The 18,579-nt window shown below is 41.2% G+C and overlaps 1 protein-coding gene across 1 annotated transcript in view; it reads left to right on the forward strand.

Annotated features, from left to right (window-relative positions):
• The first annotated feature begins 472 nt into the window (after positions 1 to 472).
• MTTP (microsomal triglyceride transfer protein) overlaps positions 473 to 18,579 on the forward strand; it is a 40,862-nt gene continuing 22,755 nt past the window's right edge. Inside the window, exons 1-6 of the mRNA XM_056855157.1 lie at positions 473 to 595; positions 6,364 to 6,551; positions 8,077 to 8,220; positions 12,693 to 12,800; positions 13,836 to 13,952; positions 17,330 to 17,469. Of these exons, the coding sequence (XP_056711135.1) occupies positions 535 to 595; positions 6,364 to 6,551; positions 8,077 to 8,220; positions 12,693 to 12,800; positions 13,836 to 13,952; positions 17,330 to 17,469 (758 nt within the window). The 5' untranslated portion in view covers positions 473 to 534. The remainder of the gene's footprint in view (positions 596 to 6,363; positions 6,552 to 8,076; positions 8,221 to 12,692; positions 12,801 to 13,835; positions 13,953 to 17,329; positions 17,470 to 18,579) is intronic.

Below are 18,579 nucleotides of genomic sequence, written 5' to 3' on the forward strand. Positions count from 1 at the left end.
TAATTTTCAAGGTTGCTGCTGATAATTAAATCCAGCCCTTCAGAAAAGCAGCTGCAGATCATGAAAGCACCAACAGGAAAAATGTGCATGTAGCAGCACTATAAAAAAAATATTGAGCCGTGCAAAGGAAATGTAATATGTTTTAAGTTCAGTAAGTACCATGTTGTTAGAGAAATTTGTTAGAGCAGTTTGTAATTTGTTTCATTATAAATTTCATTTAGATGGACTAGGTTGCATATGAGCCACAGCAAGTATATTTTTGTCAGCGTTCATGAAAACTAAGGGGAACAATGAAATCTTTGAGTGTCCCAGATTACGGTACCTCCATTCTTAATAATTAACAGACAAGATCTGTAATGAACTTAGTACCTAAGTGCGGAGTTTGGAATCTGACCCTTACTTCATCTAGATAAACAGTATTGTAACAGATTCTGAAGCTCTCTTTGCAAGCTTCACTCCAGTCTGAGCTGTTCGCTTCTTAATAGCTGTACAGTATTTCATAGTATTATAGTTAATAGCTTAAAGGAGGAAGGCATGATTCTTCTTACTGTACTTTTCCCATGTATCATTTCCACATACTCGGCGTCTGTGAAAGGTAAGTTATTTCTTTGGATAATCTTTTGTTGCTGACTTTGGAGAAAGTGTAATGGTACTTTTTATCCAAGAAAGGATCTGTTTGAGTAGTTTCATGGCTGAGATCACAGCTATTTTCCCAGTTCAGACCTTTACTTCTAATACAATTTTGATGAAATCAGTTTTTGAATTCTACTGTGCAACTTAGGTAACACCTGTGTTACAATGTAAGGCAACAAAAGTTTGTTTGTAATAAGCATTATAAAGAATCTTCTTTTTACAAATATTGTTTGTGTGTTTTGGGGGGAGGGGGATATACTTAGTTCATTTTCTTGGACATTAAAGAGATTATTCCCATTCTAAGGGATTCATTTTAATTACCTTTGGGATCAATGTCAATTTTCCAATGTCAATTTGAATTAATGATTTGCTACTGGAATAAACAAAAGAGACACCTGTTAGTTTGCTTTCTGAATCAGGGTTGTTTGAAATATGGAATGAAAACTCACATCCAAAAGAGCATAGCACAGATCTGAGATCACCTTCAGTTTTCCCATGTTGTGGAAACCCTGAAAAGTCCTTCCATAACTATGACATGTAGGCAGTTGTTAAAATGGGGTTAATGTTAAGGTCAAGTTAATGATGCCCTGACCTGGATGGTCCAGGCTGGCCTGATCTTGTCAGAGGTAAACCAGACTGTTCTGCTTGCATCAGCATGATGTGATCAGTCACACAACACACAAGGACTAAAACAGGAACTTCTTTGTCCTTCCCAGGTCCACCAGAATGTCTTTTCATCATACATACCTTGTGAGTTCTGTGCCTGAAATTCAGTTCCCAAGCATGTGATGGCCTGATCCAGATCAGGACCATGGCATGTGAGGAGATGAGGTTTCAGCAGAGTTGCCAACTGGAGAGAGAGAAAATGTCCTGTCCCTTTAATAGAGGCTTTTCGGTCTGTTATTTACCAGGTGATATTCTTGCCTTCATGCCATGAAAAGTGTCAATGGTCCATTTCCACACATTAAAACTTCTATTAGAGGAATAGAACATTTTTTTCTAAGTCTTTTGGCAACCTAGACTTCAGCCTTCTCTCTGACTCAAAACGGCCCCAGGAATATCCTGTTTGACCTGCTGGGGAAATTGACAGATACATAGATATATGTAGGTTTCCCAAGGAGGACAAATAGCATCACCCCAGGGCCATTGCAGGTGAGGAAAATGGCACAGGGTAGAAAGGCCGACACCTGCTCTCCTCACAGTCCCAATCTGAATTGGGCCTTTGTTCCAAGCAGGGAATTGAGTTCCAAGCAGGGAATACACAAGGTATTCCCCATTGAAAGTCCTCATGATGAACCCAGGGATGATGTGACTGTCATTAGGCCCTGTTAGTGCACCTCTACAAACACTCTAAAATACTATTTGTGAGATTGGATGACTTGGATACCGGAGACATGATGGAGTGCTCAGCTAACTGCTCCACCAGTTCACAGTGGGGGGGAAACATAATGAATGGAATGTTATAATGACCTCATTTCCAATTGAATGACACGTTAACAACTCTTATTTCTATTTTTTCAAGAATTTTTTATTGCTACGCTCTTGTGTAACGGTGTTCTTTCCTTTGAAAACTTACATGTTTTGAATTATGTTTAGTAATTCAAATGTAGCAAATATCTGTAACAAATTGAAATTGGTGTTTAAGCAGAAGCGGCAATTACAAGCAACACAGATTTTCAGTAAAGTCCAATATACTTTTAAAAATGGCCCTTTTTCTTGTACCATGAGTTTGGAACCAAGTTAGTCTAAAATTCTGTGTTATTCAAACCCATGAAAGCAGTGTAAGAAGTTTACAGTTATATTAGTTAAAATAATTTATTTAAAGTATATATTCTGCTATTCAAAGCAGCTTACAAATTAACTATAAAAAATCTGAGAAGTGAAGGAAATGGGAGGCAGGCTTTATTTACAATGGTGATCCAATCAGGCGTTGACAAATTATGTTTGGTTCTACAAACCAGCCCAAAAATGTAGAAGCCAGATCATTTTTCAGCCTTCAGGATTTCATATTTAGTGACCACATTTTGCTACCACAAAACCTAATCCTCTAGTGTCTTCACAATTTCTCATAATTGTCATCATGACAACAAAAAACATCTCCCCAATTTCTTATAACCCCATGGTTACTTTGAAAAGCTCCATTTAACTGAATATTGGAGCCAGCATAAAAAGCATCTGTTTCAGAAAAGAGTCTATTCACCACATGCTTTCACCGCTCTGCTCTGGTTAGACCTCACCTAGAGTACTGTGTTCAGTTTTGGGCACCGCAATTTAAGAAGGATGTAGACAAGCTGGAACGTGTCCAGAGAAGGGCAACAAAGATGGTGAGGGGTCTGGAGACCAAGTCCTATGAGGAAAGGTTGAAGGAACTGGGTATGTTTAGTCTGAAGAGGAGAAGACTGAGAGGGGATATGATAGCCATCTTCAAGTACTTGAAGGGCTTTCATATAGAGGATGGTGCCGAGTTGTTTTCTGTTGCCCCAGAAGGTCGGACCAGAACCAACTGGTTGAAATTAAATCAAAAGAGATTCTGTCTAGACATTAGGAAGAATTTTCTAACAGAGCAGTTCCTCAGTGGAACAGGCTTCCTCGGCAGGTGGTAAGTGCTTCTTCCCTGGAAGATTTTAAGCAGAGGTTAGATGGCCATCTGTCAGCAATGCTGATTCTATGACCTTAGGAATATGATGTGAGGGAGGGCATCTTGGCCATCTTCTGGGCATGGAGTAGGGGTCACAGGGTGTGGCGGGAGGTAGCTGTGAATTTCCTGCATTGTGCAGGGGGTTGGACTAGATGACGCTGGTGGTCCCTTCCAACTCTATGATTCTATGAGATCTTTCTACAAGCTCCTTAGGGATCTAGCCCCCTTGCTTCCCAAAATATCAAATACTTAGTGCATGCACACTAACCTGAGCCACTGTGAGTCACAGCAGCAAAAAGCTAGTGTACTTTGGGAAGGGGTGGGTAAAGTTGGGTACAGATAGTGCCTATGCACACCCACTATATTCCAGCATGTTTAGGAAGCTGTGCCTGATCCCCAAATAGCATGTGGGGCTGAGGTTGCTGTTACGTATATATGATACGACAGAGTAGTTATTATTAATCTGAATGATCAAGTAGTTGGTTGTAGAACGGCTGGAATTCATCTCAGTCCAGGATATTTTGTCTTGATTGCTTGTAGATTATTTTGTGTTGCTTTAACCAGATTATAGTTTTTACTGAAAGACATTGTAGCAGTGCTTTCCAATAAATAGCTTGCTTGTAGAGCTGTTTTTCTTTTATTTAAAGTTACATGAAACTGTAAAATGTAACTTATAGTCTTAAAGTTAGCTAGTGGTTAGAGCTGCACATGCTGTGCATGCCAAGTACACTAATAAAAGGTACAGGCCCTGACAGCTGTCTCAGCTCAAGCAGCATAACTTTCTGTATTATACGGTATCGTGATTTTAATTATAGACAGTTTAATGACAGATACCAGCACTGTAAGCAGCAAGTCAAGCTGGATCTGCCACTCCTCCCTGAGAGACACTTTGACCGCAGAAGCACTCTTGACCCTAAATCAATATATCAAGATAGTGTATTAAGTCCACACCTAGCCCTGTTGAAGGAAATGGGAGACCTAAGGGTATATGGTTGCACTGTGGATAGTATATCATAAGGGGGTAATATACTAAACAAGTAGAGCAATTTACGTTAGTGAAGCTGTTGTAGAGCAAGTTTTACTGAAAAAACAGCATGGTTTCTCTAAAGGAAAGGGGCTGTGACCAGTGCTAAAGTATGTGTTTTGCATGTGGAAGGTTTCATGTTCAATCCCCAGCATTTTGATGGATCAGTGATCTGAGTCAGTGTAAGACAGCTATATGTATTCAAAGCAGAGTTTGAACTTACCACCTTTTGGAGTTCTTTGAGAGTATTAACAAATATATGGACAAAGGTATCTGACATATATTAGGACTTTGGAAAAGCTTTTGACAAAGACCTGCACCAAACGTTTTTAAGTAAACGTAGCAGTCATGTGTTAAGGGGATGGGTCCATATTGTGGATAACAAACTGATTAGCTAACAGGAAAATTAGTAGGACTGTTCATGTAGTGGAGGGAAGTAAACAGTAGGGATCCACAGGGACTAGTATTGGGAGTGATGCTGCTTAATTTCTTCATCAGTGATCTGGAATTGGACAGTAAGAGAGCAGCAAGGTGACCAAGTTTACAGATGATAGCAAATTATTCAGGATGGTGGGAGCCAAAGTATATTGTGAAGAGTTCAAACTAGATGAGTGAGCAACTACATGGCAAATGAGGCCAGTATAAGTGTGATGTAGGGTTGCAAGGTGGGTGTTTTTGGTGGACAATTGCTTGCCAATCCACCCAGCCGCTTGGGAGTGGTGGCTGCATGTGCGTGTGGGCTCAATTACGCCACTTCCGGTTTTACTTCTGGAAGCACTGCATCGCTGCGACTGATTTAATACTCAAACCCCAAAATTTGGGGGTTTGAGTGTTAAGTTGGCCGTGGCGATGTGGCACTTCCAGAAGTAAAACCGGAAGTGACATAATTTCCCCTCCCCCCGTGTGCACGTGGCTGCCTTAGCCCCCCAAAAAACCTTCCACCTATTGGGAGGGGGACTTAGCAACCCTAGTGTGAAGTGATGCACATTGGAGCAAAAAAATCCTACATTTAAATATATGTTGATGGGATCAGAACTGTAAGGAGTAATGAGATCTTGAGGTCATGATGTATAGCTCAAAGAAAATGTTGGCTTGGTGTGAAGCAGCAGTAAAAAAGATAAATTGAATTCCAGGGACTATTGGGAAAGCAAATGAAGATAAAACAGCCAGTATTATAGTGCTTTTGTGTAGATCTGCAGTGTGTCTGCATCTGGAATGATGAGTTGGATTCCACTTCCTCCTTCCACTGTCACTTATTCAGGGAGCAAAAATTGCAGAATATACTTGCTTTTAATCCATTTTAAATAAGCACAACTAGATCTGTTGTGAAATTTAACTGTCTATTCAATATTTTTAAATGAAAATGTTGTGGTCTATTTACTAGCACAGTCTTCTAAAGAAGACAGTGCAGTACAGCCTATGACAGAGCAAATGAATGCAGAATGTGACTGGTGGAGATGTAATGGGAAAGTGTGCAGTGTGAGAGAAGTGGGCCTCAGGCAGTCGCAGATCTTTTATGTGGGAATAGTCTATTAAAAGGACATAAGCATCTGAGAACAAAGTTGAAGTAAGGATTTGCTGCAGTGTGAGATGTGGCTGATGAGATGGAGCTAGAGGTAGCAACAGGGCCCTGATGTCATTGGTTCTCAGTGGAAACGGCTGGCCAAATAGCAGCCCTGTACATGTATGATACTCACCTGCCTCTTGTTGCTGATACCACCTCTTTATGCCTGCTGGTAGAGGAATGGAGCCCTAACCCTATTGATTTTTGCAATGAGACATCTTCCAATGTTACCTTCCATTTGCTGGCACCATTTCCCACTGCAATAGGATACTTGAAAACTAAAACTGATTCTCCACATTGCCAATTTGATAATCCTAAGTACTTATTTCGAAGGGGATGTCCTTGAAAATGTGCAAAACACTAAGCAAACTCATCCAGCACTCTCGTATTAGAAATGTAGGTATCCAGGTTGGAAGGCATGACTCTCAGGCACTGAGAGGAAGAGAACATGGTGGGTTCTTTGGAGTTATGATTATCACTGAAAGATTTCTGTTTTTTGCACAGGTCACAATACTGGTCCAAGAATTAACAATGACAAGTTATATAAATTTGTCTACTCCACTGAAGTGCTTATAGACAGGGTTAAAGGATCGCCCCAGGAGAGCGCAGGCTTCCGAATTTCATCTGGAGTGGACGTCAACTTAGTGTGGAGAAATCCCAATAATGATGATGATCAGTTGATCAAAATTGCGGTAGGCAATTTACATGAAGCTATACCTTAAACATTTCCACTAACTGTGTTAGATATGGTTCATGAACGAAAAATTCTAAGTCCACGAAATGTTACACAAAAACGGATAAAACGCTTCTGGTAAGCCAGAAAGCAGGAGACCTGTACTGTATAAATGTAAACATAATTGACTGTCAAATCTTCCACATGTAGAATCCTTGGAATTAAAATTTGGTAATAACCTGGAGAATTTAAATAGAGAATTTCCAGCTCCCAAGATTCCTACTGATTTTAAGCCACTTCAGGTTTATCAAGCAGATGTTGATGTCTTCCGCACAGGTTATCTATCTCAAGTTCTATGCTTTTCCCTCTGCCGTGGTCTTGGGAGTTGTTGCCTGGCCTCAGAATGGGGATGGGCCTCTTCAGTTGGAGATCCTGATTCCCTTGAGCTGCCCAGACCCACTAGCTGTCTTCCTCCCCAGCCAACTGCCATCTCTTCCCCTTATACCCTTTCCTCCCTCTTCTCCTGCACTACACCTTGCCCCACCCCTGATCCATAGGGTTGCCACCCTCCAGGTACTAGCTGGAGATCTCCTGCTATTACAACTGATCTCCAGCCGATAGAGATCAGTTCACTTGGACAAAATGGCCGTTGGCAATTGGTCTCTATGCCATTGAAGTCCCTCCCCTAACCCCACCCTCCTTAGGCTCTTCCCCAAAACCCTCTTACCGCTGGTGGCAAAGAGGGACCTGGCAACCTTACTGATCCATCTCAGCTGGGTGGAACATCCTCCTTACCCCCATTGGCCCTCTTTCCCTCTCTCTTGCTCTCCCTGCCTTCCCTTTGCCTGCGACCCCTCCCCTCAACATTGTTCTTCTGGGAGAGGAGGCCTGTCCCTCCGTGCCCTCCTGCTCCGCCACCTGAGTCGAGCCTTTGGCCGGTCCCATGGGGGCTGCCGCTTCTGCGCTTTGGCCCCCAAGCACCCTTGTGCTGCTGGCTCCTGCTCGGCCAAGACCTCCTCAGGCGCAGCACGCGGCAGCATTCTGCTTTGTCGCAGCAGCTCGATGGCCACCCCCTCCCACTGGGGACATCCCAGCCAGCACCCTGCTTTCCAACCCAGCAGCCTGATAAGTGCAGGGATGTGACGGGAAGGTCTGGGGAGACTGGGAGGGCCGACTCTGGACACCCACTTTCCCTCACCTAAATACTAGAGAAAGTTTTCCTTGATAGAACAGGGAAGTATTTCTTTTGGGAGCGGCCATATGTCAGTGGTAGAGGACATGTTTTGAATAAATAAGATCCCCGGTTCTAGCTCTGGTACCTTCAATTAAAAGAAATGCTGTTGAGTTGGGCTTTTTTGGATTGTATGACTGTGTCCACGGAGTCAGTAGTGATCAATGCCAAGAGGCTTGCCAATGACAATAATAGCAGTTCCAGACTAAAAATTCGAATCACCTTGTAGAGAATCAGTAGATTCATACTGAAAGTGAAAACTCTTTTCCTGCCAATGTGGATATGTGTCTTCATTCCATTTCTCCTTTTCCAGATAACAGATATAACCACTGAAAATGTCAATGAGCGTCCTGCAGAGAAAAACATTTTTAATGAAAAAAATAAAGATAAAATAATTGGAAAAGAGTTTCTAGCAGCTTTTAAAAGACCTGTAATTCTCCATTGGACCCGTGGAAAGGTAAAAAAAATTGTTTTGAAATTTCAGTCCGTTCTTTGGGCAAATCTACAAGTCAGCTCTTGTACGTATTTTTTCATGTGTGGTTTATGGCTAAGCCAAAGACAGCCCACGAGGCATCTAATGTGATCTGACAGATGCTTGATTGTTCTTGCAGTTTCAGGTAAGTAGCAAAATTTGAGATTTGTTGATTCCCCGGGGGGGGGGGCTGCCTTTTGCTTTGCATGGGCCTGATCTATTTTGTCATTTTTCTGTTGCATCTGACACTGAACTGTGGTTGTGTCTTGATTTGAGACTATAGATCACTGTGCAAGGGGCATGTGGAGTTTCTCCACCCCTGTTCTTTTGCACAGACGGCAATATAAGTAAAATAAATATGTTGAGAGTTAAGTGTCTAGACTCGAGAAAGTGTGAGTCCCAAAATGGCCATGAAGAAGGCAAAATTGGACATTTGAGTGATGGAGCCCATAGCAAAGGCAAGCGGATTTTTTTCTGAAGGACTGGAAATGGTCGATCAAGGGATAGAAAGGGGAAGCAAAAGTCTCATAATCGATAAGCTAAACTACATGAAACGCTAGGAATTTTGTGGATGAGTTCCTAAACAGCCGAAGCTCTGTGCCCAAATTTGGATTGGGACCATGGTGTATGGGGGGAGGGGGGAGGCCTTCCTCTGTGTGAACCAAATTGGTCCCACAGAGCTGTTGTTTGGCTCTTTGGGATAAACATATAGGCTGTATGCTACAATGGGACTACTAGCAGCTCTACTGGGCCATTTTGAGTCATGTAAATGATATGCTGAGCTGAATTGGGGTTCTAGGAGTCTAATCTTAAAAATGCACACACTTGTGAGCTCATTCGCAGAACTCTCAGCATCTTATTTAGTTTTGCCATAATCAGTGGTATATGAAGCTATGTAGCTGCTGTGATAGTGGAAGCCACCCAGATAAATCAGGTCACAAGAGATGAAAATTTCTTCTCTATTTATCTTAAAAAAAAATAGATTGTCATATTTTTTCAGATTCCCGTTTTCAAAGGTTCTGATTACTGTAGAGCCACTTTGGGTGACAGAATCACCATCATATCCAGTAATACAGTTTGCCCTTCTGAGCTAAATGTAGCTTCCTGCCCTTGTTCGGCTGCTGCCTGTCCTATCCCTTTATCTGTTACTGCCTGCCTTTCTCTGTACACTGAGCTTTGTGCAGCTGCATAAAGACCAAGTGTCTGTTACTTCCTTTGAGAGTATCCTAATTCACTTGTCCCACTCAAAGATTCAGTGTCTTCCTAGAAGTTCAGGTGCTTCATTGTGGAAAACTCTGATCAGGTCAATTCAGAAGAACAGCAATATAATCTTGTTCCTGCCCTTGATACAAAATGCAAGGCCAGTTAGCACAGTCCACAATGCTTCCATACAATGTAATCAGAGCCATTCTCTGCTTCCTGCATGCCCAGAGAAAACAAGACCCCCAAACATCCCTGAGTATAGCTGCAGCTTCTTGAGTGCAGATTCCACATTCTGAGGGGCTCTTGTCTCATTTTGAGTACCATAGATGCCTGCAGAGGGAAGTTCTTAAAGAAACAGGCCCTACAAAAAAGAGTCACCACAGACAAGTGTTGTTCTGTCTGCAGTATGAGGAGCTGAAGAAGAGCTTCAGGACTTCAGATAGAGTCACAGTTAGCAACCTGTTCTAACAGCTGCCTCAGCCAGACTGAGTTCTTAAATATTGGAGCAGGCTCAGAAAGATTCAGTCAGAGTGACTCTTGAAGGGCTCATTCTCTCATTTGGAGTCCTGCATTCCTGCAAAACTGGTCACCTTGGAGGCAGTTGAGGGGGCAGGTAGGGTTGCCAGCTCTGAATTGGGAAATACCTGGAGATTTGGGGTGGAGCCTGAGGAGGGTGGGGTTTAGGGAGGGGAGGGACTTCAACGTGGGATAATGCCATTGAGTCCACTTTCCAAAGAGGCCATTTTTCCAGGTGAACTGATCTCTGTCGCCTGGAGATCAGTTGGAACCCCAGGAGATCTCCAGCCACCCCCTGGAGGTTGGCAAGCCCAAGGGCAGGTCTTCAGGGTATTCCGTCTGCATTCTTGGGGGGCTGGACTATTGGTTCCAGGGTTCAGGTGTAAAGGTGCTGTTCCCTCTCCCAGCTTGTTCTTCCATGAAAGGAGTTGTTGGTTCAGCCAGGCTACATGGACCTTTCACTACTGCCTCCCATCAATTAGCATCAGGACCTTTATCAAGGGCTGGTCTGGGCAACCAGGAATGAGTGGCAATATCAAAGGAGATGCAAAGACACTCAGTGCAGTTGTGTTAAGGAAAATCAGGATCCATCATGTACAGGCAGCTTGGACTGTGCGAACTGACCCTGGCCTCATCTGATATACCACTGTGCCACAAAAAGAAGCATAGATCGAACATTGGTGAGCCTCTGACAGTTTCACAACTTGTGATGTTGCACTGGTGATGACAGCTGAATCAGAAAGACGTGCTTGTCAAGCAGTGCGCTAAAATTGAGAGATGACATATCATTGGTGGGATAGGATGGGACCTGAGACGATTTATCTACATGCTGTTTGGAAAAACCTGATCCTCATGAAGCATCAGAGCAGAACAGATTTTCCTCTATTTACATCATTTAAGATGCTGATTACCTACTGCATTAGAAGAAGTATCTGAATAAGTGACCTGTGGCTTATGAAAGCTCATGCCCTGCCAGTCTTTTAAGTGCTACTGGACTCTTGCTCTTTTTGACTACTGTATTAGGAGAAGCTGATAATGTCTCTTGCAACTGTGTAGTTCTGCATCACCAGATGTCCAAATGAGATAACATATTTATTGTAATCCTGGTTTATAGTGTGTGTGTGTGTGGGGGGGGGGTTGAAGCCCTGCAGGTTGCAACTCCTTGAGTGGTTGTTGAAGGTACAAAGTCTTGGAGCAAGTTCATATGCAGCTCAGTCTTGCCTGGAGGTTCAAAGATCATTGTACGTTTGACACGTCTCTAAGTCATTGATTGAGTTATGGTTCATTTTTGCCTGATTATAATCTAGGTTAAAGTGCACAATATATGTTTTCTGAGGTGATGAGAGGGATTACTGGAAATGTACTTCAGGTATATTCTTTATCATGTTGAGCTGAATTCATTCATTTTTTAATGATCATCCTTTAAACTGGAATTTCCAAATTGAAGTCTCTGCCAAGGAGCCCTTAAATGCTTGCCAAAGAATCCCTGTACACTGCAAAGAATTCTGGGGCACTTTATATGATACACAGACTGTTTACATGGCCATTGATCCATAGGCTCTGCTGGGACTCATTTTGCCCCACATGAACAGAGACTGTCTCCTGGAACACAGCAAACATTCACCTGTGGCTATGTGTTACAATGAATATCAGTAGGCAAACAATATCAGTAGGCACAATTGGTTGTGCAGATTTTAAATTTTTTTTTTTTTACTTTGGCAGCAGCTGCCACCACAGCACAAGAATTTACACTGTGTTACTGAAGTTAAGCTGTGGCAAACATTTTGTGGCTGGCTCTGCTTCCTGCAGCAGCCATTTTGTGGCAGCCATTTTGTTGCTGTGCCCACTGTGCCATGTCAGAATTCCAAATGTGCGCCGTAGGATCAAAAAGCTTGGGGACCCCTTTTGTAAGCTGTGCCTTTGCTTTTTAAGAGCAGAAAGTTGAGATACTAAGTTAGTATTACTAACATATTAAATAAAAATTAATTAAATCGTTTTGACTTGTATTAAGCACTGAACTGTTTTGTTTTCCGTAATGTGTATAGAATAATAGATTCACACAATTGGAGTAGCCTTTTGCCAGCCTAGCGCAATAACCCAAAACATCTAATATTTAATGCCTGTAAAGCTAGTATTTGAAAAACGGTAAAATCTGACATTTTACTGCCTTTGGCAGCTTCTTTTTATTGCTGAATTGCTTTTTTAGGAAGGATATTTTTCCCCAAACATCCAGTTCATTACTGCATCATGTTTTTGTCATTTGGTTGACACTTTTCCTGGACAAAGGTCATCTTTCTTATCCCATTGACCCCCACAACTATCCTGTGAGGTTATTATTGCCCCTGTTTGTCAGAGTGGGAAGAGAGAAGGAGATAAAATTATTTGCCTAAGGTAAATCCATGGCCCAAATAGGGCTTATTTTGCCCAAGTTTTTTAAGGCCAAGCACAGTTCTTGGTTTTCTGTCCACCTGTTCTCCCTTTTCTAATTACCTTTCATTTTCTTACTGCTCTACAGAAACCTTTGAGACCTGGTGACAGTAAAATAATCTTCTCCCTCTTCCCTCTGCATCAGTTAGCCATTGAGTGGATAGTTCAGTAGAATTTTTACTGCAGGTATTTTTTTTATCATACCAGGACCTGTCTGGGGAAGATTGTCTGAATGATTACATGGTCTTATCAGGCCTGAAATCTGGAAGGCGATTCCTGTCCTTTTACATGCTGTTTTTCCTCCTTGCTAGGTTAACAACTTCTACTCTTACGCAAATGAACCTGCTGTTGTTCAGAATGTCAAGAAAGGTCTGGCGAGCTTGTTTCAGATACAGATGAATTCTGGAACTGTCACTGAGGTATTGTACTTTTGCCATGTATGCTAAGCTATCCCAAATGTTAGGGGATGGCATGAAATAATGGCATGCTCTGACTTGACTCCAAACATAACATAGAGGCGGTTTGTTACTTATTTAATATGCCAGTAAGCAAACAGACTTTGCCTAACGGTAGGGTTGTCAGACCCTCGCCGGGGGCAGGGGATCCCCTGTTTTGGGGCCCCTCCCCCAGAGCCATCCAGCTGGTTGGCAGGGGTCTTACCAGACTTAAAATGAGGCCTAGGCCTTGACGTTGTGGTGGTGGTGACATCACTTAAGGAAGTGACAGGGGAGACACACTGGTATTTGGGCAAATCTCTATGGTAAAAACTTCTACCATAGAGTTTTTGTCCAAATAACCAAGTGCTCCATACAATTTTCAATTTTTCCATTGGGAAAACTGGGGAAAAAATCTTCAAAGGGTGGGGGGAGGGAGAAACCCCAGGGATTTTATTTTCTGAATTTTTACATCCTGGTCGCAGGTTTGAACGTCTATACAATTTTTTGTACAATTTTGGAGGACTTTCATTCATAGGGTCGCCATGAGTCAGAAGCGACTTGACGGCACTTAACACACACACACAATTTTTTACATGTTCTTTTTAACAGAAGGTGAAAGATGGGAGAGGAGGGAACGGGAATGGGTCAGTTACACTGATATAGTGGTAGAGCTGTGAACATGCATGAGATTGTGGCTCCTCTTTTGTGAACTGCAAGCTGCATGTTGCATTTTTTTCCATGGAAGAAAACTCATAATATTGCATGACTTCACTGTTCTTATATATCTTGTGCACATTAGCAGTTACTTTTACAAAATTAATCATAGGAACTGAGAGAGAAGGGGGGATAGATTTCAGGTAAAACACAGCAGAAGAAAACTGATTTATATGGTAAAAAAATTAAATGTTAAAGGTGGGTCTGAAAAAGTTAAAAATGTGGAAAATTTTTGGGAAGAGCTATTTCCAATGTTTTTTGCTGTATTACTGACTCAGGAACTTTTTACCATGCTTCCTCTAGATGGATATTTCTGGGAGATGCAATGTTACTTACCAGGCTCGACAAAATCAAATCACTAAAATTAAAGCCCTGAACACATGCAAACTGGAATTGGCAGGCTTTACCAGCCACAGTCAGGTACAGTATGGTTAACTTCTTGTATCCAGTACAAATGTAAAAACAAGGAACCTTAATGTTGTCCACGTACGTGGCTTTCCTTAGAGTGAGGTAGAAGGTACTGTCTTGCACCCAGTTAGACTAATGATCTATCTTCCTCAATATTATCAGTTGTTCTGAAGTCTCTGTCTTGAGTTCCAAGGCCTGATGTAAGGAGATAAGAATTGCAGTGCTGCATCACACCAAAGGGCTAGCTAGTCTAGCAGTTTATGTGCAGCAAACATCAACCAGAAGTCTTTGAGAACCTCACACAAAGGGAGATAAGCATTCTCTGTTTCTGTCTAGTACTTGGCATAAAGGATATATATGATTGTCATAGCTATAAATAAACCTATCCTCAATGAAATTGCCTATTCTGTGTTCTAAAGTTGTCTAAGCTAATGGCCATGGCCATCATCCTAACTTGTGGCAATGGATTTTAAATTAATTATATGTTGCATAAAGAAGTGGTTTGTGTTTTATCCTGAATCTACTGCTAGGTGATTTCATTGGATGACCCGAAGGTACTGCATTCTGCTAGAGGGTGAACAATTCATTTTATTCACTCTTACACCAGTCATGACTTTATAAACTTCTATTGTGTCTTCTGTTAGGGTAGCTCCACAGTTTAGATGGCAAATGTGTTTAGTACTTGCACACCAGTGTTAGAACAGAGTTCCCATAGCAAACACATAAATTGTGGACATTTACATGCTATCTATTACATACTTGTAGATCCTGACCAATCATATTTGCTACATAAAGTGTGGAGTTGCCCTGCCGTTTCTTCTAAACTGAAAATGACCTTGAATAACTACTCTGTAGTCATGGGATGTATCCATACTGGGAGGTTTCTATTTTGCTAGGTCTGTGACTTGGGTGAAACAAGAACCCTTTAATGCCTTAATTGTCTGTGCATGGCTTACAGTTCCCCACACTTGTAGTGTTGCGAGATGGGAGCATAAATGTTGTGCTGCCTGCAGAAATCAAATGCTCTGAATGAGCATAGCTGATTCCCCTCTTGAATTACAGATGCACACTTAAATTGCATACTAGGTTAATTTTTTTTTAAATAAATTTTTATTGGGTTTTTTTAAAACTATAAATTTTTCATAATTTTAACAACAATTTTAAAGATAATGTCAAAGCACGATTGTAACAATTGTTGTCTTAATTACAAATAGATATAAAATAAACAATTTGACTTCCCCACCACCCCGGTCTGCCACTTGATAAAGTAATATAATCCATCGTTAATATATTCTGATCCTAATATTAATCTCATAGCATGTAGAATATCACATTCCGGATCAGGATAAAAGGTAACCTTTCATTTTTCCCAAATCTTATAAATTCTAAAAATTAATTCAATCCTCCCATTTTCCCATAGATATTCATTAACTGTTTAATTTAATTTAACATATTAATTTCTCCATCTCCACCAGCTCTAAAATCTTAAAATTCCAATTTCTTTTTTTTCCCTGGAGCTTCCGCCTCTTTCCATTTGGCTGCAGATAATAATCTTGTAGCCGTTATAAGATAAATTCAAAAATATCCTTTTAACATTATACCGTAAATAGCCATGCCACCCATTTATACTGTCAAAGCCATCCAAATCCAATAATCATTATTTAAACAAGTCTTTTAGCCATGATCTAATATTTCCTTCTGCATTTGAAATAGGTCAGTTAGGAACAGTGTCTCTTTGTTCTCTCTCAACTCCTCTGGTAGGTTACACACACCAGGATAATTTTCTCTGACCTGCATCTTCATCATGACTAACTCCTTAGCTTTAATCTGTTTTACTTGTGTTGCTTCAATTTGTTTTTCTTGACCTTCTAGCTCCTTTGTTTCCTTGAATTCTTCCATAACTTTGTTAACTGGAATGTCCATTTCTTGCATGTCTGTTTTCATTGTCACAGGCAGGTTACATTCTTGGTCTTCTATCTTCTTCTTTATATCCTTATGTTGTTCCAAGACTAATTTGACCGAAGAATCCATTGCTTGCTTGTCTGTGTTGATCATCATTTGAACCTTAACATCCCTTATGTCTTCTGTAACCAGATCCAGCTTCTGATTAATGATTTGTGATGATTTGTCAAGAGTAGTCACCATTGAGATCAGTTGAGCCATTTGTATTAAAATCTGTTCTAGATGTTTAGCTGTCACCTCAGACTGATTAACTAACATATCCTGCACTTTTTTCTCCATGGTTAAGTTCTGTAAAGTTTCCTTTAAATTTTTAAAGGCAGGGCTATGTAATAAACCAGAACAGGGACGAGTTCCAGATATTTACTTGAGTAGTTAAGCTGCAAAATTGTTGGTCGTCTGGCAGGAGTCCTTTACATGTAATTGATAAAGGATATTTCATTGACCAGCTTGAATACTTTTTCGAATTGAAAAGGTTAACATTTACCCTTAAAGTCGCTTTTTAAAGTTGACAATACCAACGAGTTTTACCGGACGCTCTAGGTCGGCTTAACCAGGAAGTATTCCAGAAGTTGCCTCGTCACGAACCTTCTATCGTCTCTTCTCGATGGTTGTTTCCTTCAGGAACAATTTCAATGTAGCACGAGTGAGACGTTTTTCCAGTCCTATAACTTACTTCCTGCTGATTTGCATGCCGAGCAATAGAGAGGGATAATAGATGGAGCGCAGAGTCTTCCGGTCTGAGATATCCTCTTTGTTGCAAAACGTGGCTGGAGGACTCTTTTTACACCGGAAAAGTCTCAAAGGTATCTCCCTCCCCTTCCTTTAAGAGCGAGTCGGATTGGCAAATCTTAAGTCAATCATTTAGGCTCGTTGTTTTGGTTTAAGCTGATCAGTTTGATAAGGCTCCTGCCGCTTTATTTGATGAGTCTCATACAGCAGAGTCATCCGTTTCAAGGAAGGATCAGGGTTTCCAGGAATGTCTTCTTCAACCCCCCCGTTATTCGATAATGCCAGTGAAAAACGAAAGATTCTTATCTACTCACTTGGGCGTCTGGGGGTGAGGTTCTTGTCTTAATGTAGTCCTTATGATGTTTATAAGGTGGTGGAGGGTAGAGTCTAAATGCCGAAGTTGCGCTCTGGCGATTCCAATCCCTTCGTGCCCGCGGGATCAACGTCTAAATCTCCGGGGGACTTATTGAATTTAGGAGATCAAACCGCATAGATGGCTGCAGGGAATTCCTGCTTCCCAGCCCACTTGCAAGGGCTGGGTTGGGGTGCAGTAAATCACCCCAAAAGAAACGCAAACTTGGATTCCCCCCAGGAGCCCCTGGGAGAACGAAGCACTCAGCCCAGTGTCACCACCGGAAGTCCGCATACTAGGTTAATTTTGTGCCTCTTTTGAGTATCTTTATAAAATTATTTTTCAGATTCAAGACTTCAGCAAAAAATCCACTTCTGCTGCCATTTATGTGCTGGAAGACACTTTTTTAAAAACTGTGCGGGCAGAAGAACATCATATTTTGAAGAAAAATATTTGGCGACAGGTTGATGCAAAAGTCATTTCAAAGTAAGATGGCTTGTTAGATTATTTTGCCAAAATTATTAGTGGCTAATCATCAGTGATGCTTTTACTGCTAGCCTGATATAGAGATTGGTATCCCCAATGCTATAATTTAAATATTTAGTATTGACTAAAAATTAGACAAATTAATCTTGTTATCCTGTTATTTCACCTTTCTACTTTTGCTTAGGCTTACTGTCACAAACAATGTTAGAATTTAAAGATGACAGTAATTTAAAGGCTGGAATTCATTGGGTTTGTTTTAATGAAAGCTGAGCTACTTGGAATAATGAAGTCTATAGTGAATACATAATTCCTCACCGGTGTGATGATCTCCATCATAGAATGTATGCAGCCTATAGCTGTTACTCCATTAAAGATACCTCAGAACATGCAGTCATTACCTACCAATTCTGAAATGCATTTTTAATTTTTTAAAAATTTACATTATTTATAGTCTACCTTTCTCACTTGGACTCGGCAGATTATAGAGTGAGTCAATACAACCAACAAGATGGGATATTCAATAAACAATGAAATTGGATATTGTTTGTAGAGCCAACCAGTAGTCTAAAGAGAGAACTGAAGCAAGGCATAAGTGTTAACATTAAATGATGCAAAATTACACCGTAGGATCCAACCCACAGCAAACTATACACAGTAGTACAAACCACAGTCCTCCACAATTTATCCAGGTAACTTTGTGACACCTTTGGTACAATGTTACCCTATTGTCTACACAAAAAAGCCCTCTTGAATAACTCAGTTTTTCATAGTTTGCAGAAAGCCAGGAGAGTGGGAGCTTTCCTGACCTCCTCAGGCAGGCCATTCCACAAGGTGGGGCCACAACAGAGAAGGCATGTGTACAGGCAGTTGTTGATTTTGCCCATTTGCAGGTTGACACCTAAACAAGGCCCTGCTCAGATAAGCAAAGCTGTTGTGGTGGAGCATAGGAGGAGAGAAGGTTTTGCAGATATGAGGATCCAAGACCATGAAGGGCTTTGAATATAATAGTTAATATTTTCAATTGAGCCCAGTAACTGATGGGCAGCCAGTGGAGTGACTGTAGAACTGGAGTCATTTGCATGCTTCATCTATAGGGTTGCCAACCTCCAG

The sequence above is a fragment of the Euleptes europaea genome, chromosome 9 (assembly GCF_029931775.1).
Source record: "Euleptes europaea isolate rEulEur1 chromosome 9, rEulEur1.hap1, whole genome shotgun sequence".
Lineage (NCBI taxonomy): Eukaryota > Metazoa > Chordata > Lepidosauria > Squamata > Sphaerodactylidae > Euleptes > Euleptes europaea.